General features: G+C 56.6%; 1 protein-coding gene across 1 annotated transcript; it reads left to right on the top strand.

Moving 5' to 3' along the window:
* Positions 1 to 65: 65 nt before the first annotated feature.
* Positions 66 to 22,035, top strand: VASH1 (vasohibin 1). Its single transcript, XM_007184515.2, has 7 exons — positions 66 to 1,595; positions 8,046 to 8,134; positions 9,375 to 9,431; positions 10,994 to 11,068; positions 13,726 to 14,107; positions 15,905 to 16,017; positions 16,947 to 22,035. Exons 1-7 carry the CDS (start codon positions 1,293 to 1,295, stop codon positions 17,017 to 17,019), a joined length of 1,092 nt encoding a protein of 363 aa, XP_007184577.2. The 5' UTR covers positions 66 to 1,292; the 3' UTR covers positions 17,020 to 22,035.
* Positions 22,036 to 23,806: the final 1,771 nt, after the last annotated feature.

Here is a 23,806-nt window from a genome sequence, read left to right on the forward strand (position 1 = left end):
GGTGGTGGTGGCCTGATCTTCGCCGAGCCTCGGAGCAGCGACCTGCGCGTGGACCCCGCGGCTGCTCTCCGGGGACTAGCGCAGCCCGCGTTCGCCGAGGCTTTGTCACTCGCCTCCAGCTTCATCCGCGGCCGTGGCTGCGCGAGCCTCCGGGCTTGCTCTCCCCGCCCAGCTGTCCTGCCTCCAGCCCTTAGCTGGGGGCGTGGGGTACGCAGGTGGAGCCCGAGCAAACAGCCGCGGAGCATCCTTCGCCCGTCCCGGCCGCGCCACCGCCCATGCTGCAGCCAGTCCAGGGCGGCGACCCTGTGGCCGCAGCCCGCCGCTCGGTGACCCTGCGCCCCGCCCGAGCCTTCCCCGCTGAGCCCCGGGCCCGGGAGCGGAACCCGCGCCCCACGATGGCTCGGCTGGCGCAGGTTGGCGCCGGGTGCCCGCCATCCGCCCGCTGAGACGCGCCCAGCTGGGTACCGGAGGGGCCTTGGCGCTCCCCGCTTCTCCTCCCCGCTGCGCCCTTCCCCCTTCTGGGGGCTCCGCCGCTCCTTCCCGGGAGCGAGGGCACAGGGGGCCGAGACAAAGCCCACTTTGTGCGGGGAGTTGGCTGCGGGCGTGGAATGTGCGCGTCGGCGCGCGCCCCCTCCCCGCGCCCCGCCAGCTGCGAGTCTTGGCTCCCAGACTCGTCGCGTCGGAGAAATCGCGCGCCCTCACCGCCCTCCGGTCCGGGGGTCCCGGCTCGGAGCTGACGCGGCCTGGAGTCGGGTCGGTCCCCCACCCCGGAGCGCGCGCAGGTGTGAGAGTGCGATATTTTGTAGAGGAATTTGCTTGCCTTCAAAACTGGGAGCTGGGGCGCCCAGTCGGCGTGGGCACTCGTGCCTTGACCCTTTCGTGGCCGCAGATCTGAGCTGCCTGGCCTCAGTTTCCGTCCGACTTTCCTCTGCCAGCCCAGACTGCTGTCCGTTATTGTTCTCGCCGTCAAATGGGGTTGCTTTGTGAAAGCTGCCAAGTTGGGATGTATTCTCTAGATCCCGTTTTTCAAAAAGAACAAGGCCTCTAAGGCTCATCCGGGACAACCAACCCCCTCTGCCCCGCACTTCACGTTGAGGCACTGATTTCCGCCCCCCCACCCCATCAAGTAGTATTTTATTGTACGGGAGCCACGCCCTGGTTTCTTAAAGGCGCGTTGCACTCTGTTTGGCCATGTGTTATCTCTGCAGCTGGTGTGTGGGAGGCCTCCTGTGAGCCACCTTTCTTACCCCTGCCCGCTGAGACATCCTCCCACCCCCGTCAAGGATTTGGGGATGCCAGGGGGGAAGAAGGTGGTTGGGGGCGGCGGCAGCGGTGCTGCCCCCACTGCCGCTGCTGTCCCCTCTGGGGCCAGGCGTTTGGAGACGAGCGAAGGAGCCTCAGCCCAGAGAGATGATGAGCCAGAAGAAGAAGGGGAAGAGGACCTGCGAGATGGAGGCATCCCCTTCTTTATCAACCGGGGTGGGCTGCCTGTGGACGAGGCCACCTGGGAGAGGATGTGGAAGCACGTGGCTAAGATCCACCCCGATGGAGAGAAGGTGGCTCAGCGGATCCGTGGGGCCATGGACCTGCCCAAGGTGAGGGGTTTGTGTGTGGGAGGGGAGCGGAGAGCTAAGATCTTAGTGACCTTGGGGCTTCCAGAACAAAGGGACACTTTCTGTGTTGGGGTAGGGAACTACTGGCATGGTAATATGTTAAAAATATAGGTAGGTTGAACCTGTCCAGAAGAACTTTCTCTCAATTGCCGTTGAGGTTGTTCTGTGAGGTCCACATGCCCTGTTTCCAGGAGGCCCTCCTCTATCTCTTCTAAAAAGCCCATGTTTTGTGGGCAGAGCAGCAGATTAACTAACAAGTACACTAAAGTGGCCTGACATCTTATTTGCTAAGCCAGAGAACTGTGGGCAGAGAGAGAATGAATGACTAAGGAGGCTCCAGGGCTTAAGATGTTGAGAAAATATTTTCATGTGTTGTTTCGCTGAATTCTCCAACAGCCTTGTGCATTAAGTGCAGTTTGGGGACCCATTTTACAGACAAGAATGCTGAAAACTCAAGTAGGAACTAGGGGTCCCACAGCCAGTAAGTGGCAGAGCTTGGGTCTCACCCCCAGGTCTTCTGGTTCCAGGGCCTCTGCTTGGGGGGACATGAGGTTCAAGGGCAGTTAGAAGAGGGCCTGTGGAGAGGGGCAAAGCTCAGTCATTTATCTATGTACGGCTGGAACTTCTCCATGACGGCGCTCCTTCAGTTGTGTCACCATGGAGGCTGAGGCTGTCTCATTCATCTTTGTCTTTCCAAGGCCTCCTGTGTGCTTGGTACAGAACAGGCACTTGTAAGTGTTTGCTGAATGAAAGGGTTCTTGAGACTTTCTGTGCCCTATAGTGCTAGGTGGAAAAACGTGCCTGATTTTTTTTTTTTTTTCCCAACGTTATGGTTAAGACTAAGGAAGCACTCTCCCAAATGCAGAGTCCTGAAATCCCCCAAGAAAAGCCAATTGGACAGAGGTCAGAGCCCCAGGCTCAGGTCCTGCCTGCTCAGGTGAGAAGGAGGGGGCCAGGGAGAGCAGCAGTTAATGTGGATTAGACATGGAGACAGGTGGCCTATTTTGTTTTCTTTTTACCAAGTTATTGGTAGACCCATCAGAGACTATCTTCTGGGACAGGCTGAATTCAGAGGTTGAAAGTTGAGCAACTGCCTTATATTTCCAGGGGAAATCAAATGTGGTTTGATTTTGAATGGCTACCTAATCGCCTTCTGTACTAATTTAGAATTTAGCTAATTCCCTGTGTCTGGACATTGTTTCCGATAATTTATTCTTAAAGTGAACACTGTGTTGTACATTCTAAAACATGAATTTGGGGGTCCATCTCTGATTATTTCCTTGGGATAAATGCCTGGAAAAGGAAGTGTGGCGTCAAAGGATATGGACATCTGTTCTGATCACCCACCTAGCTATGAACTCAAGCAGGCCCCTTCAACCGTTTGAGCCACAGTTTTCTCATCTGTAGAATGGGGTTGATTGTAGTGAAGCTTAAATGAGAGAATATGTTTTAAAGCATTGAAGAAACTGTAAAGCCTCAAACCAGTACTGGTTACTGGATGTTCATTACCTCTGTTCACATCCTTCATCAGGAGAGAAGGCTAGATCTCACTCAGCATTTGTTCCAGTGAAGCTAGAGCCACATGCTTCTCCCACGTGAGCAAGTTGGGGATTAGCAGATGGCTATCCAGCCATCCTGCTGATGTCTAAATCAGGCTACGAGAGAGTGTGAATGGTCCCCTGCAGAACTGTCACAACTCCTGGGGGCTGAAAAAAAAAAATTGACAACCTCATTAGCAACTGGTTTGGTAATGTCATCTTGTCATCTTCAAGCTTCATGCATAGGAAAGATACTGATGAAGGAATGAAGCTATTGTCTGTGGGGGGGTGTCATGACTGACAGGAGTGTGCAGGTCCTGAAGGAATTTTGTAAGAGGATTGGGAAAATTGAAACTTCCCCTCCTCAAACCACAGGAAAAGTGTGTGTGGGGTTCCTCCTCCACCTCGGCCCAGAGTAGGAAGGAGCCCCAGAGTCTGGGCAGGGTGGAGGAGGCCAGGAGGCATCAGGGTCAGATCCCAGAGTGCCAGCAGTATGCACCCAGTGCTGGGCTGGCCCCTCCCTGAGCGGTCATGCCCTTAGAGTTGACACAGAGGCATTCACAGAAGAGGTTACACTGTGGTGAGACTAAGAGTTTGGGGACGGCATAATGGGTTTTTTTTGTGTGTTTTGTTTTGTATTTTTTGGCTGCGTTGGGTCTTCATCGCTGCGCGCCAGCTTTCTCTAGTTGGCGGTGAGCAGGGGCTACTCTTCGTTGTGGTGCGCGGGCTTCTCATCGCAGTGGCTTCTCTTGTTGCAGAGCATGGGCTCTGCGTGGGCTTCAGTAGTTGCAGCACGCAGGCTCAGTAGTTGTGGCTCGCAGGCTCTAGAGTGCAGGCTTAGTAGTTGTGGCACATGGGCTTAGTTGCTCTGCGGCATGTGGGATCTTCCCGGACCAGGGATCAAACCCGTGTCCCCTGCGTTGGCAGGCGGATTCTCAACCACTGTGCCACCAGGGAAGCCCTGGCATAATGTTTTAAAAGACCACTTGAGCCAAAATGTAAAATAGGGAGATTTCACATCAAGGTCCAGATTTTTGGCATCTTTTCAGAAAATGAGAAGATCTGGGAACAGAGAATCTGTGATCCTACATGGCAGCAGGCAACTGGGGGTGAGGGCTGGTTCCACTCCCCCAGGCGGCCACAGTCCCCACCACTCACTCTCAGCCTGCTTTCCCTGTGGTTACCTGTATGGCCCCTGCAGGTGGTTGAGTCTGGGGCCCCTGCAGTGTAGTGTGATAAAACATCCCATCCACCATGTTCAAATCCTGGTTCTCCCGTAACTACTTGTAGGTGGAAGGTATGCAAACTCCTTGTGCCTCAGTTTCCTCAGCTGTGAGATATAAAATGGGCATAATAACAATACCCACTTTCGAGGGGTTATTGGGAGGAACTGATGAAGTAAAGTATGTGAAATGGGTGAGCATGTAATACGTACCCAGCAAATGGAGCAAGGAGGTGAGGGTGCAGCAGACCACCCCACAGGCGCTTTGGGGAAACGTCCTTTAAAAGGATGATGCCAGTATGTTAAAGGGCAGCAGTTTCTAAAAGGATCACAGATCCAGGAGCAGTTTGTGCCCCTTTGTATGAATGTCTCCTTGATGTTTCAAGCTGCCACCGCCTTTTTTTTTTTTTTTAATAAATTTATTTATTTCATTTCTTTATCTTTGGCTGTGTTGGGTCTTCATTGCTGCGTGTGGGCTTTCTGTGGTTGCGGTGAGCAGGGGCTACTCTTCATTGCGGTGCGCGGGCTTCTCATTGCCGTGGCTTCTCTTGTTGCGGATCACGGGCTCTAGGCACACGGGCTTCAGGAGTCGTGGCTCGCGGGCTCTAGAGCGCAGGCTCAGTAGTTGTGGCGCATGGGCTTAGTTGCTCCACGGCATGTGGGATCTTCCCGGACCAGGGCTCGAACCCGTGTCCCCTGCATTGGCAGGTGGATTCTTAACCACTGTGCCACCAGGGAAGCCCCTGCCACCACCTTTGTGAAAGCTCAGCAGCCACTGGTGGGACTCTGGACACTGAGCTCCTGCAAAATGCGAATTTGGACATCTCCCCCAAAAAGCCAGCATTGCCGGGGTCCTCATGGGCTGACCAGTGTCTTTGGCACGCACAAGAATAACAGTGACAGTGGGCAGGAACCGAGCCTCTGCTGTGTACAGAGGACTGTGTGCAAGGCCTTAGGCCCTGTCCTAAGGCCTGGACATGCAGTGTCTCATCTAGGCTCCGAGGTTGGTTCTGTTACGGCACCCACTAGGACCTTGCTGCCAGGCAGTGAACGGCAGGGCTGGGGTTTAGACAGAGATGGACCGGTTCTAGATCCAGCTCTGTCAGCCTCTAGGCTATCTTACTTCCTGTCCACACACTCAGCTGCGGGCTGCCCCACCTCCCCCAAGCCTCCTTTCTGTTCTAGACTGAGATGGACTCCGCCGGGGAGAATGTCTTAATAGAACTCAGGACTTTAGGGGGTTCCTGGAGCAAAGGTAACCCTTGGCCTTGGTAGTGGAGGAGGAGTCATCCCTGAATTGATCTGGGCCAATATCACTTACCTCCACTGTGACCCCACTTAACCCCACTGCTCAACAGTGAAGGCGCATTTCCTGGCTTCTGGTTTGGGGTTGGGGGCTGTGGGCAAACCCAGGCTGCCAGCCCTCCACTAGGCCTGATCATTTGGATGTACAGAATCTTGTCTGTTTGTTTTGAGTGAATGAGTGTATGCGCGTGTGAACATTCAGAAGAAAGGTGCCGGCCTGTTGGCAATGGTTAACATGAGTTAATGTGTCACTGAGCCGCTGGACAGCTCCCTCCAGCTAAACCTCAGTGATGGTGGCCTTTAAGCCCCTGCTCATGGATCCCAGGTCTTTTTTAACTTTTTTGGAGCCGTTTAGTTTTTGCAGAGCCGCCAGTTCTTGGGTCCTCTGTCTGGATGGCAGGGGATGCCCTCGTGGGTACCGCCCGGCCCTGGCCCAGGGCTGGCTCCTGTGAGCTTAGTCAAAGGACTCTTGGACCGCAGTGCCCTCCTTGTTTGGAGTGTCTCACGGGAGGGTGTACTTACAGTCCCTCCCCAAGCTCCTAGAAGTCACGGGATGCCCTCACGGGAAGTGGGAATGACGTGCCTGGGATCGATCTTCCACCTGAAGAAGCCACGTGCCATGCTGTTTATAGTAAATTGTGCAGTAATTCCTCTCATTCCTCTCCCACCCCATATCCTTGACACGGGGAGGCCAGCCGGGCCCTCAGAGAGTTCTGGAGCCCGTCTGGCACGGTGTGGTCAGGCAGGCAAGGGGAGAGCCCACCGTCCGTCCGGGGCTTTTATCCCTCTGCTGATGGTAAGTGGTGGCGACAGTTTGGGCAGCAGGGGGTGGTGTGAAAGGGAAAGTAGCTTCCTCCAGATGAGGTGTCAGCGGCTTGCGACTGCCCAGACCGGAAGGAGGGGATGGGCAGGGAGGGGGAGGAAGTTCACGCAGAGCTGTCTCCTGGACCGGGCCTTTCCTCTGTGCCTCGGCCCTTAGGGGCAAGTCAGTGTCTGTTAGAGGCTGTGCTGTGTTCCCCTGCCATCTGTGATCACTGGTGTGTCACTTCCCTTCATGTCAGAGCCCCAGCCGCTGTAGCCACGTTATTTGAAAGGCTGTGCCTTCACCACACCACAGGGAGCACCTCCCCCAGCCCAGCCCTACCTGTGGGCTCCTGCTTTACCCCTTCCCTTCCCTACCTGCGCAGATCGACACTCTCAGCAGCCCCTGCCTGCTGGGGGGCTGGGCAGAGGCCTGGGGGGAAGAGCGTGGGACCTTTTCGTGTGAGGAGCCCGAAGCCACCTCACAGCTGGCAGTGCTGGTAGCCAAGGGGGACCCCAGACGGGTGGGCCTTGGCCCTGGAAATCTGGTTCTTCTACCCAGTGAAGGCCGTTCTGTAACCCCGAGGACGCAGTTGATGCTTCCCTTGGCTTCTGAGGCCTCACTGACTTGTTGCAGCCAAACCTCCAGCCTTTGGGCTCCCCTGGCCAGAGAGGGTGGCCTGGGGGTGCACACCTGGTGGTGTCCTTTTTCCTGGCTTGGTTGCTGAGGGACAGCCCTGGGGGTCCACAGCTCCTAACCTGACTCCCAGCATCCGGGCAGCCCAGGCTGGTGGTTCCCAGCCCTCAGGAGGCCCCTGCCTGACACCCCACCTCTCCCCTTCCTGGGTCTGGCTCTGGAAAGTCTCTTCTGGTGAGGAGGACTGTCCAGTTACCTGGTTACCTGTGCTGATTACAGGTGTGGAGCTGGTAGGACAGGGGGCTGTTGAAGGGGAACTGGAGTCCCTGTGCCGCCGTGAAACCCCTTCAAAGTGGCTAGTCCATGGCAAGACCTGTCCCAAACCACGTCCCCCTGCACTTACTCCTGGACAGCTCAGCTTGGAGCCGGAAGGCCTGGTCGATGTGCTGTGATATGGGGGTGGGGTGGGTGACACCACCTGCCGAGGGTGTGTTCACCTCTCACGGAGCGCTCCCCCAGCCCAGGGCAGGGACACCTGATAAACCGATTTTGATCAGAGTGAACGCCACCCCAATACTGACATTCCTGTGAAGCCTTGAAGTTAATGAAATTTAAAATTCGAAAACCTGTGAGTCAGGTGAGTCAACCTGTGTTTTTCTGAAATCATTAAAGAAGCATAAAATTGGCACATCGACGTGAGCTCCAAATTAGAAATGCTGTCCAGTGCCAGGAGGGAGAGCAAGGGCTGTGGTGGGGGCCTGACGGGAGCCTCTGGAAGGGGCTGCCGAGGAGAGAGGCTCGGCCGAGGAGAGAGCCGGGGTGGCCTTCCATGGGATGTGGCTTCTCTGGGGGCTAATCTGAGTGTTGGGTGGGCTGGAAGCTCCACGGTGAGCGTCCCTCTGTGACCAGAGCTCTTTCTCCGTCCCCAGATTCCCATACCGAGTGTGCCTACGTTCCAGCCGTCTACTCCTGTCCCTGAGCGCCTGGAAGCTGTGCAGCGCTACATCAGGGAGCTGCAGTATCCTCCCTGGTCAGGGCCATGGCCACCGTCTGGCTGGTCCAAAGGCCAAGTGGGGCTTGTTTTCAGATGGGGCCAGAGAGGGCTCGGCAGAGCAGCCTCACTCCACGACTCCAGGGGCACCGTTCCCGTGGCACCTCTGTGCCCCGGAGTCGTGTAAGCACAGCCTGTGTCCGCCCGGGTGTTGGAGGTAGTTTGATGAATGCCAGGCCCACTCCAGCCTCTCTGCCGCCTGCTTCCTCCTCTGTGTGACGGGCTGAATGTCTCCTGAGTGACCTGCTGGTGGAAGCCTAGTCCAGGTCCACCAGGCCAGACCTCCTCTGCTGGCCATCCAGCGCCAGCAGAGGGAGAGAGGGGAATTTCCCTTGGGGCTGTTTAAAAACTGGTCTAAAATGGGTGTGTGGTGGGAGGGCGGCCAGTAGATGGAGGAGAAAAAGGATTTCATGCTTCGGGAGGTCACCTCCACATCTTGGAAGTGTCTCCCATTTCTTCACCTTTTTCTTCCCTGGCAGGAGGCCAGCTGCCCAGCATGGGAAGAGCCTCCCCTGAGCCCAGGATTCCCCAGTGTCCCTGAGTTGGGCCCCTCCACCCCTGTGCCCTGCCTGGAGCTACGTGACCTAGGCTCTCCCCCGCCCTCCTAGCTGCAGAGCCGGTCAGAGATGGCAGGACCAGGCACCAATTGCAGGTCCTGAGCAGAAGAAAAGCCAGGCTGGTGACTGAAAACTGGGTCCAGCCCTTCCTTTGCCGTGGGAGGGGGGGGGGGCCGGGGGGGGGGAGTCGGGGCCCGGAGAGGGAGGCGGTTGGCTTGGGAGCAGTACTCAGCAACTTAGTCGTGCAGGAATCCCACCCCAGCCTTCTCCTCTCAGTTCGTGCTGCTTCTCGCTGGTTGGAATATGAGGTACTGCAGAGAGCTGCCCAGGGCTCAGCCTCTTTCCCAGCGCTGGCCTGCCTGGCTGCCTGCCCCACGGCTCCCTCCCTAGGAGAGCAAGTGTGGGAGCAGAGGATGAGAGAGAAGGACGCAGAGGGGCCCTGTGGGGCAGGGAGAAGCAGCGTGCTGCGTCCCCTTCTCCCTTCAGACAGTCAGGTCTTGGGCATCCTCCCAGGTGCCTTACAGAAGCATTTTGTGGGGTCCTTACCCAGCCTGCACCCCTGGGAGTGCTGGATCCCCAGGGTCTGGATGAGGGCAGAGGGACACGCCTCTTCCAGCTCAAGCCAGGAAGCCCTTAACCAGCACCCACAGGTACAATCACACAGGGACGCAGTTCTTTGAAATTAAGAAGAGCAGACCTCTGACAGGGTAAGTGTGGGGAGTGCCTCCTCCCTCTGCACCAAAGTAACAGCGCCTGGTCCAGTTGGAGCCCCTCGGGCACCTGTGGGTGGAAGCTTCTGAGGCAGGCAGGGACTCTTCCCAGGGGAGCCCGCCAGCAGGGCAAGTACCACCGTGGGGCCCTCCTTAGGACATCCTAAAGAGGGGACTCTGGCCAAGACGGGCAGCCGGGGCTCCCTTGAGGATGAGGAACCCTGACATCCATGCTGAGCCAGGAGGGTGATGGCAGCCCCCCAGCTTGGTGATGACAGAGGGCAGTCCCAGGTAGATGTCTGGGTGTGAGCCTCGTCTTCTTTTTAAGAGAGGTGGGCCTCACAGGGGAGAGCCCTCCGCCTCCTCTCCATTCCCTGGAGCTGCCTGTGCACTCCCCCCCGGGCAGGGACCTGCGTGTCACCCCAGTGGCCTTACTGGACTCTCTTCTGGTCATTTAATACAAGGCCCAGTGTCTGAGCAACAGGGACCCCACTGGGGAGAACGCTGCATCTCTCACTTCCCATTCTACACCCCAAGTGTTGACCCCTGACTGGATCCACCCCGAAGAAACCCTTAGGGCAGAGCAGAGTGGAGACTGAATGCCACAGCTGAGTCTGGGGGCCCAGCCCAAAGCTGTCCAGGCGTCTAAAACCCTGTGCTTTTAAAATTAATGTGAATTTTACGTCTTGCTCCACATATAATCTGCCCATGTTCACTGCCTTGTAAAAAATGCTTTAAATGGTTTATTAGCTCATTAATTACCCCCTTTCCAAACCCCTGGGGGGAATGCAGGCTTCCTAACCCCAAAGCTTTGCTCTTGTTGTCCTGTGGCCGCTGTGTGTGTGGGCCCAGCTCCAGCCTCATGGGATGGAGGAGTCCAGCACCCTCCCCAGCAAAGCCAGTGGCCAGGCTGCATTCCCAGGCCCAGGGGGCAGCATTCGGTGAGGAGGGAGGAACCCGTCTTCAGGGATAGTCTATGTTAAAGTGGCGTGAATTCCAAGTTCAAGAGCAGGCAGGGGAGTCACTGGGCAGCTAACTTCTTGAGATCCCATGTCCAGGCCCCAGGCAGCTGGCCAGCTGCGGGGTAGCAGTTACAATCAATTACAAACTCTTCAGAGAAGTCATAGTTGGGTCAGGGGTGTCCACTGTGCTGTGGAAGAGACAAAATCAAGATCAAGGCCAAGGTCTCCAGCATCCTTGGCATGCTTTCCCATGGGCTCCCCAAACACCATCTTCACAGAGGGCCCCTAGCCCAGTGGCTGTCAAAGATCTGCCTACCACTGCATGCCCCCCATTCATCCTCCCCTCCAGAGGTCTTGGAGCAGAGCCTGAGGGGAGGGGGAAGAGGCCTCTTTCCTGATCTTCAGTGGTTGCCTCTTCTCCCACCCCCTTAGGCTCAGGAAGGATGTGAGGGGAAGGAGAGGGAGGTGCTGGGCCTGAGCTGAGGCAGCTTGGAAGGGAGGGGAGTCTTTGTCCATCTAGCATCTCTAGTCTACCTCGTGTTACTCCTTCACCAGAAGGAGCCTCTGTCTTTATGACTCTGCCTCCCTTCCCCCCAGGCTGATGGACCTGGCCAAGGAAATGACCAAAGAGGCTCTGCCAATCAAATGCCTGGAAGCCGTGATCCTGGGAATGTATCCTTCCTCTGAGAGCCCTAGGTGGGGGTGGGCACGTGCTCAGCACCTCTGGGACAGCTTCGTCCTCTGGAAAGGGAGGGCTGAGTGAGCTCCAGGGCCCTCCCAGCTCCCTCTCCCAGCAGTCATGAACTTGGCCCAGAGTGAACGAGCTTGAGGGGGACTCAGTCCCTTGCACCTCAGTTGCTAACTTCCGAGGCTTACTGGGCAGCTTTTTTGAGTCGTGGACGCAGTGACCCTGTTCTCCGAACCACAAATCAGGGCACATTGTTTCATAAGGCTGTTGTGCTATTTCCCAGAACCAGAGTCTGGAAGAAGCAGGTTGGATGCCCAAATGTTGGCATTTCCAGGACATGTTAATTGATGGATGGGATCTTTGATATAAAACTGCCTATTAAAACAAAAAAGCAAACAGCGTTTCTCAGTCTCCCCCACCCAAAGGGTAGAACTGGGACCTATAGCTGGGTTACCAGAGTAGCTAAGTGGGATGTATAAGCCCCCCAATATCCCCAGTTAGAGCAAAGTAAGGAGACAGGTGTTTATGGCCAGTTCTCTGTCATAAGTGGACCCTGCCTGAGCCCTACCCTGTTTTGTTTTGTCACAGAAAATCTTAACCTTGTATAAACATAGATTAATATAATGGAACCCATGTGCCCATCACTCAGTTTTACCAATTGAAGGCCAATCTCAATCCATCTCTGCCCACCCCTCACATCACCCTCTTTCCTGTACCTACCAAGGCTTTTAAATATTCTGTTTGCCACCCCTGGTGCAGGCACCTGGCTCTGTGCCGAGCAGGGCAAGGTGGCAGGTGCCTAATGGTTCGGAGGAGTCCACTCGCTAGGGCAGGTCACGGACGCGAAGACAACGGTCAAAGGCCAGGAGCACAGCTTCTTTGAGGAGGACTACTGTGATCTGAGGGGGACACTCCCCACCCCCGTAGGCATACCTGCCTTAAACTATATGAAGAGACTGAAGGGGTGCCCCCCGGTCCCCTCCCTGAGGGGTCCTCAGAGCTAACCCTACTGTGGCAGTCCTCTGTGGACCAAAGAGCCCCACGAGCATGGCCCTGTCCAAAGGGTTCTTTGCTGGGACGAGTGTGAGGCCAGCCCAAGAACTCCAGGCTGCTGCCAGCAAACCCTTCAGAGCTACACACCAAAGTGGAGGTTCCCACCCCGTCGTAAGAGGGAGACTCGGCTCCCCTCCCCCTGAGCACACAGAGAAGCTGGTCCAGACGGGATCACGTGGTCCTGCAGGCTTTTCAGGGGTTACCTGCTGGCTCGTACGTAGGCGGGAAGAAAACAGGAGCAGCCCCCATCTGGGGGGACCCCTCCCCGTTGTCCCCACAGGACCACCACGGGTGCCTCCTACACACGTGGTGAGCGCTGTATTGGGTTTGTCTCTGGGCCTCATCCTCGATGCACACTGAGCCTGCACCTTGCTCATCTGTGTCCCCAGTCACTTGCTTGCAAGGAGTCAGGCTCCGTAAGCATCGTGGTGACTGAGAGAACAGACTTCGGGGTCAGGCCAACCTGGACCTGAATCCTAGCTCTGCCACATCCTCACTGTGTGACGCTGAACAAGTTCCTTAACATCTCTGAGCCTCGGAGTCGTCCTCTGCAGAAGGGGATGATGGCAATCCCATCCCGCAAGTTTGTTAGGACAGTTGAATGAGCGGGTGCACGTAGGACACTGGATGCAGTGTCTCCATGGTCTCTCCTCCAAGCTTTTATCCTGTTTATCTCATTCTACCCTTTGTTCAAGAAGAGTTTTGAGTGACTGTTATGTGCCCACCTCTGTGCTGGGCCCCAGAGATACAGCAAAGAACATGACAGACAAGGTCCCCATTCTCAGAAGATTACATTCTAGCCAGGGAGACAAAAAATAAGCAAGTAAACCAAGAAATAAGAAAAATAGTTACAGACTGTGGTGATGGGCCGTGGGGAAAATACGTAGAGCAGACTTGCTTTAGAAAGGGAGGTCGGAGGAGCTGGCAGCTGCAGCGGGGGGTGGAGGGGAACAGCTAGAGGAAAGAGCTGGTGCAGAAGGTCCCCTGTGGAGGTTGCAGTGGGCCGCTGGACCAGGCTCTCGGCCTCCCAGGCCACAGGGGCAAGCTTGGTTTTATTTGAAGAGCAACAGGCAGTATGTCTCTGCATGGGAGGTGGAGAAAGAGAGAACAGGATTGTCAGTGCATCTGTGAGGAAGTGTGTGTGAGAAAGACCATGTGAGAGGCAAGGTAGAGGTGAGGAGGGCTGTGTGACTGACAGGAGGAGAGAGGGAGACGGGGTGGTGGGCAGAGGGCCCTCTTACCCTTCCTTCAGCCCAGGACTCTGGAGGGCCCTGCAGTTTGGAGTGCCGGCCTCACTCTTAAGGTGTTATTTGGTGAGCCCTGCTTGACGTCATAGCAGCAGCCGGTAATCACTGAGTGCCCTGACCCATAGAGATTGAGTTTATTGAGCACCTACTTATGCCAGGCCCAACCCTGACGACAGGAAGTGGAGATGAGCAAGACCTGTTGCCTGCACTCAGGAGCTGGGGTGCAGGGCCGCTCACTTAGCCTCTCCCAGGTTGGGGTGGAGGCCGTCCCCGTCCCGCCCCTGCGTGCTGGCCCTCGGGCCTCTCCCTGGCTGTTTCCTTAGCTGGGGTGGCGCGGCCAGTTACCTCACCAACAGCATGCCTACCTTGGAACGCTTCCCCATCAGCTTCAAGACCTACTTCTCAGGGAACTACTTCCGCCACATCGTGCTGGGGGTGAACTTCGGCGGCCGCTACGGGGCGCTGGGCATGAGCCGGCGCGAGGACCTGATGTACAAGCCGCCGGCCTTCCGCACGCTCAGCGAGCTCGTGCTGGACTACGAGGCCGCCTACAGTCGCTGCTGGCACGTGTTGAAGAAGGTGAAGCTGGGCCAGTGCGTGTCCCACGACCCGCACAGCGTGGAGCAGATCGAGTGGAAGCACTCGGTCCTGGACGTGGAGAAGCTGGGCCGCGAGGACTTCCGCAAGGAGCTGGAGCGGCACGCCCGCGACATGCGGCTCAAGGTCCGTGTGTGCGGCCGCCCCGCCCGCCAGCGTCCAGGGGCGTGAGCGTCCAGGGGCCGGCAGCGGTGGAGACGGAAGGGCTGCCGCTTCCTAGGGGGTCGCTCTTCCAGGGAAGCCCCCTCCCTCCTCCCCTGTCCCCCCGCCCCCGTCCCAGCAGAGGTGGTGCCAGGATTAAGGGAGATGAGGGGGAGAAGTTTCCGGGCTTTGCGCAAAGGTCGTTATCGATGAGGCAGTCCCCTCAGGTGAGCAGGCCAGGGGAGGCTCTGGAGGGGGGCAGCAGACGAGCCGGGTTTGGGCACGTGGAGGAGGGCAGGGGTGCCACAGGCCAGGTGGAGGGGGCTGTGAGTAAGGACGAGGGAAATCAGGGCCTGTCTGGAGGGAATGGTAGTGTGGGCTGGGCAGCAGCTGCCATCACCCCTGTGCATCCTGACTCTTGACCCCTAGCCCCAGTGAAGGACTAGGAGGAAGTCAGAAAAAGGAGGAGGTGCAGACTGTGGGGAGACGAGGAGGGGGTGGTTCCTTCTCCTGCTTCCCACACCCACTGAGCAGGGGTCTTGGAGGAGGGGGAGGGGCTGCTGGACCCAGAAGTAGTTGGGCTGAGCTGCTGAGGGGTTGGCCCCCAGAGCCTTACAGGTGAGCAAAATCTTGGCCTCTCCCTGGTTTCCCCTGTATGGGGGTGCCTCCTCTGGGGCCTGCCAGCCCCTCCCCATTGCCCAGTCATGCAGTCCTGTGCTCTGCCCCTCCGGGTAGCCTGGGGCCGCAGCCGTGACTGTGGCACTTTCACATCCACTGCTGCTCCCCAAGACGCCGGCAGGGCAGCGGGCGGCGGTGGGTACTCCCTTTTCAGGGTAAGGAACTGAGGTGCGGGCAGCCCAGAGACTTGCTCGTGGGCCGTGGGAGGCAGATGGAACTGGGGCTCAGTCTCCAGATGGGGAACCCAGGCATATCACAGGTGCTTTCAGGTGTCCCGGCGGGGATGCGGCAGAGCTAAGGCTGCCCTGCCCCGCCAGCCAGCCCCTAGGCCAAGACCGTGGGGCAACAGTGCCTTCCCCAGGGCGGAAGCGGGCTATAGTTGACCCTGCCGCTTTTAGGGGCTGCCCGCTTCCCCTCCTGAGCTGGTCCTCCCCTGTTCTTCCCCTGCAGAGCTCTGGGTACCCAGGTGCTGGAGGGTTACTGCATCTTCAGGGGAGCAGGTTGGATTTAGAGTTGGAGGCACTATTACTTAGTTTTTAGTGCTGTTTCCCAATCTGTTTGGTGCTATGCACTTCCCATGTTATTTGCCCCCTTCCAGTACCCCTCCAGTATACCCCAAGTTTTGAAGATTCAGGTCAAACGGACAGTGCTGCGTAAATTCGCTTGCTTTTCTTATTTTTTTCTTAATCAGATATAGCTGCTAGTCTGAACTTCTGATTGACTCGAGATAACCAGTGTCACCCTTGGGTCTGGTAGGATCCCAGCCCAAAGCTCAGACATGGGCTGTTTCCCCAGCCGGCACATCTACCTGGCGTGGGTAAATGGCCCTTTTCTCAAGGGCCACCATGAACCCTCAGTAACTTCCACCCATATCCTCGCTATTTCAGGGGCCAACGGAGATTAGGCAGCCCTGCTGTGGAACCACTGCCCTGGCAGTTTTAGTGCCTGGGAAACAGGTTCAGGAAGACCCTGAGACAGGGCAGAGCTTGGCACGAGGCTTCCTGGGTCCTGCCCGGGGCAGCTTTGGGGCTTGTGGCTCCTGCAGGGCAGGACGGGCTCTGGGGCAGTCCTGGAATGAGTCTTTGTTTCTTCCTCCCCATCAAGATTGGCAAAGGGACTGGCCCTCCCTCCCCCACCAAGGACCGCAAGAAGGATGTGTCCTCCCCACAGCGGGGCCAGTCTAGCCCCCATCGCAGGAACAGCCGCAGTGAAAGGCGGTGAGAAAAGGGTTTCACCTTGGGTGGGGGGCTGGGGAGGCAGCAAAAGGCGTTTTCCTTCCCTCTCATCTTCCAGACCCCTCTGTTCTTCCCCCACCTCTTCTCTTTCTCACCTTTCTCTTTTTTGCCTCTGCTGGAGGGAACTCGGGATGGTGTGTTTGTTTGTGTGTTGATATGGCGACAATGCAGTCCCATTTCTCGAGAGAAGATGACATCGCTGGCCCACTGGTCATCCTATGCGGGGCCCAGATGCCAAGCCGGAGACCCACAGGGAAGGCTGGAGGCCAGCGGCAGAATGGGCTCTGTGGGAGGGAGGGTAGAAGGGGCGGGGCCCTGCCTACAGTGAGTCCTTCCAGGAATATCACTGGAAAAGGTTTGACGTCAGATGGCGGCTGGTGGCTGGCTTTGAACGTAACTTTTGCCCCTGTGAGTCTGTGGTTTCTGCCTGTAACTAGACGGCAGGAACATCCCGTTAAGACACCTGGCTGCCTCATCAGATTTGTCTCCTACACGTCAGCCTGGCTCTTGCTTTAAATGTCGTTGTCATTCTGGAAGCATCTCTCTGGTGTAAGGGGCGCCAAGCTGGCCTCCAATATCCAGCATCCTTCACTTTGACCTAGGAGGCTTTCAGAGAGAACAGATCCCCCTCACAGAGACTGACGCATTACACTATTACTTTCTTACTTAACTGCTGACCTCCGTGAAAAGCAGTACCCCGCAAGAGAGTGCAGGGACCACACTCAGGACAGCAAGGCGTGTGGGCGCTCCAGAAACACACTTCCGCAGGGGCTCTACCGATTCCTTTGGGACACCTTGGGGACTGGGGAGGTGGGGAGCCAGCAGGTGCAGCCACCCCTTGCTCCCTGCTCCCGCACCTCCCTGATGGGCCACTCACCCCTTCCCCCTCCTCTGCTCTCTCCTCCCTGCAGGCCTTCTGGTGAGAAGAAGCCTTCGGAGCCCAAAGCCATGCCAGACCTCAATGGGTACCAGATCCGGGTGTGAGGCAGGCGGCAGTGCCCCAGCCGCACCCACTTCTGGGGGCCAGGATCTGCCTGCCAAAACCAGCCTCGCTCCTGGGGAAGTTGGGGCTGATGATGGGGGCAGGGTGAGGGGCAGCAGGAAGAGCGTGTCCCAGCTCAGCCACCCAAGATGCTGCCCCTCCCGCTGGGCCAAGCCCCCTGACTTTGGACCACGAGGCAGTGAAGAGTTTAATTTTGAGTTTTTAACTCGACAACTGAAATTTAAGGTATTTGGGAAAAAACTTAAAACTAATGGATCTGCCAGTGGCTGGAAGGCCAGTGCTTAGAGGATCTAAGTGCCACAGGGCTGGGTGAGGAGGGGTTGCTGGCTCTGCTGGTACCCCTGCCCCAAGGTCTCTCTGGGATTTGGGTCCATTCCATCTATGGGAAACCTCCCAGCTCTGCTAGGCCTCTGGCAGGACGGGGGGAGGGATGTTTCTCCAGTCCTGTCTGCCCTGGCAGAATCTTCACCCAGGGAAAGGAAAGCAGGGTAGGAACCACCCTGAGAAAGGGCTGTGTGGCCCACATCAGGAGCTTAGCACAGGACACATCTGCCCCAAGAGCCAGAGCCTGTGGCTCAGGAGGGTTCTCAGGCCCTTGCAGCCCCATGGACAGTGCTGTGTGGGCTGACATTGCCTCGTGGCAGGGGCCGTGCTGGGATGGGCTGGACGAGAGCCCAGGAGAGAACCACTGGGGGAAGGGTTCCCGGACCCCTACCTGGCCTGCTTGCTCAGCCCAGCTCTGCCTGTTGCTGAAGCCGGGGCCTCCCTGCAGAGGGGCTGGGCTCTGCCAAGGGCCTCAGAGATGCACTGGGCTCAGCATGACTGTGGGGACTGAATAGACCTGGTGGGTCCAGGAACCATGGCTGGCGATGGGGTGGGACACTCAGGCCCAGGTCTGTCCCCCTGGTAGGTAGTCCCCAGGGACTGCTCCCCCTTCCTATTACCTTAGCCCTTGCTGGGGAAATGAAGACCAGATCAGGCTGCCTGTGTCCCAGCCCTACCTCCCCTCATTCAGCAGCCTGGGTAGGTGTGGAGGGCCCAGTGATGATCAGGCCTGTTGCGTGAGGCTGCTCATCAGGGAAGAACCTGAGCTGCTGGAGTCTGCACAGCCTGCCTGGCAGGTGTGAGAGATACCTGGCGGGCAAGTGAGAGGTTGTGGAGAGAGGTTGGAGGGCCTGCGGGAAGGTTCTGGAGGCCCAAGTAACAAAGAGGTGTAGGTCAAGGGGGCAGTGCGGCCACTAAGGAGAGGCAGGGCCCGAGAACTGGGGAATGTAAGTGAGAAAAGAATGTGGGGGAGAGTTTAGAATCAGACGGCCTTGGGGAGTAGTGAGTTCCCTATTGCTGGAGGTATTCAAGCAAAGACTAGATGGCTGCTTGTCATCTTGAAAGCTATAGAAAGGATTTAGGTTACGGAAGGATAACTGGATGAGATGACCATTAAGGTTTCTTAATACTGAGAGGCTATGATTCAGCCAGGGGCAGCTGGCAGTAAGGCTGCAGCAGGGCTGGGGGCCTGGAGGAGGGAGGACCAGAGCCAGAGTTGTAAACTCAAATGCCTGCGGGGGCCAGGCAGATGACTAAAAGGAGGGCTGCAGGGCTGGGTGGGGATTGTGGCAAATTAAAGAAAACATACCCCATTAAAGCAGCCGCTGTTGCTCAGCCATTCTGAGCGCAGGCCCTGCAGTATCAGATTGCCTGATTTTTTTTGTTGAGAGGCCAGAACTCTGAATTTTTATGTGAAATATGCTGATTTTTAAATGTTGGCAGTCAGTTCAGAAAATTGTAAAGCCCAACGTGAAAAAGAATGCTGGTTTGTAATCTCTGAAGTAGAGAGGGCTTGGGCTGGGGAGAGGTCCACCGAGGTACTTTGAGGTGGAAAGCATGAAAAGTTGTAGGCCTCCCAGAGCAGGCCGGGCCAGGGCAGCGTCCTCGCTGCAGAGGCTGCTCAGAGTGGGCAGCTACCCCACGTTCATGTTCGCTCTCGCTGCAGACCAGAGACACACCAGTAACTCCCTGCGGTTGCTGAGACACCAGAGGGGGTGGAGTGGAATAGAAATAGTGCAATTCTCAGCCTGCCAGGGAGATGGATTGTGCCTGAGAAGCAAAGAAAGGGAGAGAGGGAGACAGGATGCGTTTGCTGATGCAAGTGCCCGCCAGGGAAGGCACCAGGCTGGCAGCTCTTCACACCAGCAGCTCTTGGCCCAGAGCCAGGCCCAACAGGGAAGCCGGCTGCTCAGTCTCCTGGGTTTCTCATGGGTCACTGGGCCCTGGGGAGGTGCCTAACCTGTCCCCCGGGCTACACCCCAGCCAGACCAATCCGAGGGCCACTATGAGCTCTAACTCACCATCCCATCCCATCCCAGTTTTCAGGGAGAGGGGTGGTGGGTCCTCACGTTCACACATTCACCTGAGGCAGAGATGGATCCGTTTGGGAGGCGTGAGGCTGAAAGTGAGGACTTTTGTGGGTCTGGATGTGGGTGCCTCGTGCAGGCCGCTCATTGGCAGACACCCCAGATGCCCCCGTGGACCACAGGGCTTGAGGGTGAGACGTGAGGGAGCCGCTCCTGGTATGGGAGCCCAGCAGGGTGCTCTGACCCTCTGGCTCCTTCCCGAGCCCTTTGGGGAGAAGGAAGCAGGACGAAGCCCCAACCCCTACTGCTGTCTTCCAGGGAGGGAGCCGACCACCCACAGCTGATAACCCCCTAGCACTCCCCCTTCCTCGCTCAGACCTCGGGCCTGTGGACACCCACAGGATACAGCGGTGCTTTTTAATTTAACTGTTTCACATATGTAGCAACCCCTCCTCCCCTCCTGGGCGTGTTTACACAGGCTCTGCTCCCCAGGGCTGGCCTGGCTGCAGAGTTTCTGGGGAGGCAGAGGCAGGGACTTTAGGGCCTTAGTCACCATCCTCAGTATCACCTCATCTCAATTCCTGTGAGGGACCGGGCCTCGCTCCTCCCGACTCAGGACTGCCTTCCAGCTCTCAGCGTGGGTTCCTCAGGGGTAGGGGCTGCTGGCTGGGGAGGGGTCAAGGGGAGAGCAGAGAAAGCTGCTTGATGAAGGGGGTGTCGGCAAGGGGGGGCAGTGATTGCTCCCCAAGGCCTGGCTGCCTGTGCTCTGTGCTGGGTGCCGGGTCAGAACACTGGGAAATTGGGTTTCAAGCCTCCCCACCCACCGACCTGCCAGTCCTCTCCCTCCCGTGGCCTCAGTAGTCATGGTCCCCTCGCCCATCTCGCCAGCCACCCCATCCTTCCTGGGCGTGGCCAAGTGGGGAGAGCGGCGCCCCCGGCCCCCAGGTGCGATGATGAAGCCTAGGGCCAGGGTTCTGAGCAGCAGAAAGAGCCTGGAGGTTGGCCGTATCTGGTTTCTGGCCCACTCTGTCATCTTTTGCCCCCCACCGCTTCCAGCTTCGACTGGACTTACCGGCCCAGGGATGGGGTCTAATTCTGGCTGGTGGCGCCCAGAGGCCTGTGTGCCCGTGCGCGCCTGGGTCTCCTGCCTGGGTGGTTTTCGGCTTAGCTACAGCGGCTTCCCCAGGCACCGCCCCCCAGCCTCCGAGTACAGGCAGGTGTGAGCTGGGCCCGGCATATCGACCGCGTTCTGTGTGCCAGAAGCGGGCCGTGTTGAAATCCCCACTTCCCTTGTTCCACTGAGAAACCAGTGTGAAGGGCAGGGAGGTCCTCTGGGGGAGCGTGGGGTGGGAGGGGAGGTCTGCCCCCGGCCAGGCAGGGCTGCCGCGGTGCTAGCTCCAAGTCCATCAGTATTGACCCCGCTCGCCCCATCTTGGCGCTCCAGAGTTCCAAGTTTCCCTTTTTCTTCAAGTCTGATGAGAGAAGAAATCGGGTGCGCTTGGCCTGGGGCCTAGTGATGGTGGAAGGCCCCTCCCTTGAGCTCTGTGTTGGCTGCCATGTTGTACTGGACTTTGTTCCCCCTCTTCTTCTCATATCAGTGTTGCCCCTCCCCCTCTGACTTTTACACTTCGTCTCATTCCTGTTCTCACTTTTTCCTTGAAATGAATAAAGTCTCCCCAGCTCAGCTGTGTGGGCTGGGAGGAAGCCCCAGTTTGTAAACCTTGTCTTCTTCCCTCTGGGAGCTGAGGCTGGAGCTGCCCCACCCACCAGTGTCAGCCTCGGCAGCTCCGGAGAGAACCTGCCCGGAGGTGAGGAGAGCCCCAGACAAGGCAACAGGACACCTCGCAGCCCCTGCAGTCATGATAAAACTTCTGGGGTCCCAGACGGTCACCCTCAGCCTGCTGAAGCCACTCAGCTCGTGTTAATCCTAATCTGGGAGGTCTTTCCTGCTGGCTGTAAATGAACCCCTTCTCCCTCACACAGCCAGTTCAGCCCCCAGAGGCGCAGGATGCATTCCAGAGCCCTGCTCTTCCTACCCTAGTCCCCAGCAGTCCATCGGGAACAGAAGAGGAAGGCTGGGTGTTCTCCTGGGAGCTGAGGCTATTTCAGGAAACCATAGCAACAGGGATCTGCAGTCCCTTCTCATCACAGTTGCCAGTGCAGAATCTATGGTAGTTAAAGCCACAGCTTTGGAAAACACCGCTGGTTCCACCCTTCTTCCTCTACATTGTCCCTCCAGCTCTGGACCTCTTCCCAATGCTTTAAGGCAAGTCCAAACAATTACAACCAGACCTGCACAGAAATATCTTTTAGACCCCACAGCATTTTTCACCTTTAACCCTTCCTGTTTCTCTGGTCTCCTTTCATTCAGTTTGAGAGTAAAACCTAGACTTATAAGAGGAGGGAGTATATTTCCTACTTCTTATCCCAGCCAATCCCCATAAGGTCCTAACTAGAAGTGTCGTTTAGCACAGCAGGAGTCCCTCACTTTCAGTAGCGTGGTGGTGAGGTGTGGCCACTGGGAAGAGGAGGGGTGGTCTGTTGGAATCCATGAACATCTTAGACTGTACGCCATTAAAAAGAGGCAGTTATGTTAATTACAGGTTCATTTAAATCCAGCTTAAACGATAACAAAAAAGAGCCTTTCAATAAACCAGAGTTTGTGAATAACTTGGATTGTACACCTTTACACAAAGGCAGTGTTGAAATTTACACATTCAAGTTCAGCTAAAGTACCAAGTAAAGGGCCTTGTGGGTGGACTTCAATGAGATGGGCTCATACACAGTAGGGCCCTGGAGTGCTCTCGTGAAAGGAGGGCTGGGCTAAGTACTGCGGTGAGTCTGTATGAGTCAACCAGGCTCACCGTGGACACTGCCTGGCTACTTTCTTAGAATTGACGCAGAGGTAAGTGCCAATTGTGGACGCCCAAGAGAACCAGAACCCAACTTGCTGCGGGGATTACCGCGTTTCCTTCTGCTCCCTTTCTTTCAAGCTCACAGCATGTGCCTGTCTAGTTTAGGCACATGACTAAAGTGGGTCGGACCTTTAAATGCAGGTGGCACTTCTCAGAGGCCTGGACATGAAGAGATTGAAGCTCTGCACCCACATCTGCCAGGATCTGACATCTTGACCACGACTGTGGAGGGCAGTGGTGACAGGAAGTGCTGGTCATAACAAAGACCAAGCCGACTGGGCCACATGCAGGCTGCCTGGTAACCCTTATAGTGTTCGCCAAGGGGGTGAGGGGCCCGCTGAGGCCTGGCGGGTGGTTGGAGATGGGCCACCTCAGGTGGGCTGAGGGACAGCGCTCTGAGCAGCCCACATGGGAATGTGCACTCCTTCCAACCCCCAGCCAGAAAGGACTTGGTCATGGGAAAGACAAAACCTCCAAGAATGTTAAGTGTGGAGACTCCACTCTTCTCTCCGCAGCTGTGTGAGGCCTCTGGCCTTATGGGCACAGGAACTGACTAGGGATGGGGCAGAAGGCAGAGTTCCCAATTAAGGTCACATTCTCCTAACCTGGGAGAGATCACCCTACCAGGTTCTCATCTGGCTGGCCCTTGCCTGGGACAGTTTTGTTTTGCCCTCTCTCCCCGGGTGGAAACTAGAGGAGGTGGGCCCCTCCTGCTCCCAGAAGACAGGAAGCCATGCTTTGCCTTATGTAAGCAATCAGAAAACAATCCTCTAGTCCAGTAGCTACACCAGGGCAAGAACTGGGGAGAAAAAACAGGGTTTAAAAACAAGCCAGCAGAGGGCTGCTTGGTCATTTCCCTTCTCCCAGGCCCAGCCCCATGTATCTGCCTTACAAGACAACCTGTCTCTTCTACTCCCAGGAAAGGCTGTGTTCTGAGGAGTTGGGTGGCAAGAAATAAAGGAGATTCTCAGTTTACCTCTTTGGGATCTCTATTTCCTTGGATATGAAGGTAAGATATGCACACCTGAACTGCCACCTTGTAGTGCAACTGTCTACTGATCATGGAAGTGGAAGCACTCTGGAAACTGTGAATCAAAGTGCCGTGCAGATGCTACATGACTCACCTTACCAGGGGGAAGGAAGCCCTCCAGGCCAGGAAAAGGGTCTCTGGGGATGTACCTCAAAGCTTAGGAGCTATAAAGTAATTCCAAGCCCCCAGGGCCAACTGTCCAGGCTGACTAGGGAGAACTACCCACCCTCAGTTCCAACTGTTACCAGTAATTACCAATTATTGTAATTACCAATAATACTCTGGGATTCTTAGCATCCCTTCAAATAACGTAATTTCAGATCTGAAAATTCCTCACACATGGAAAAGAATATTACTTTAATTTCTATTTCACCAAGATACGTGCAACATAGGGAGGGGTTAACTTACCCACAATCACCAAGTGACCAGGCCAAGATGACAAGTGGTGTTCCTAATCCATGGCTAAATCCCA

The sequence above is a fragment of the Balaenoptera acutorostrata genome, chromosome 3 (assembly GCF_949987535.1).
Source record: "Balaenoptera acutorostrata chromosome 3, mBalAcu1.1, whole genome shotgun sequence".
NCBI lineage: Eukaryota > Metazoa > Chordata > Mammalia > Artiodactyla > Balaenopteridae > Balaenoptera > Balaenoptera acutorostrata.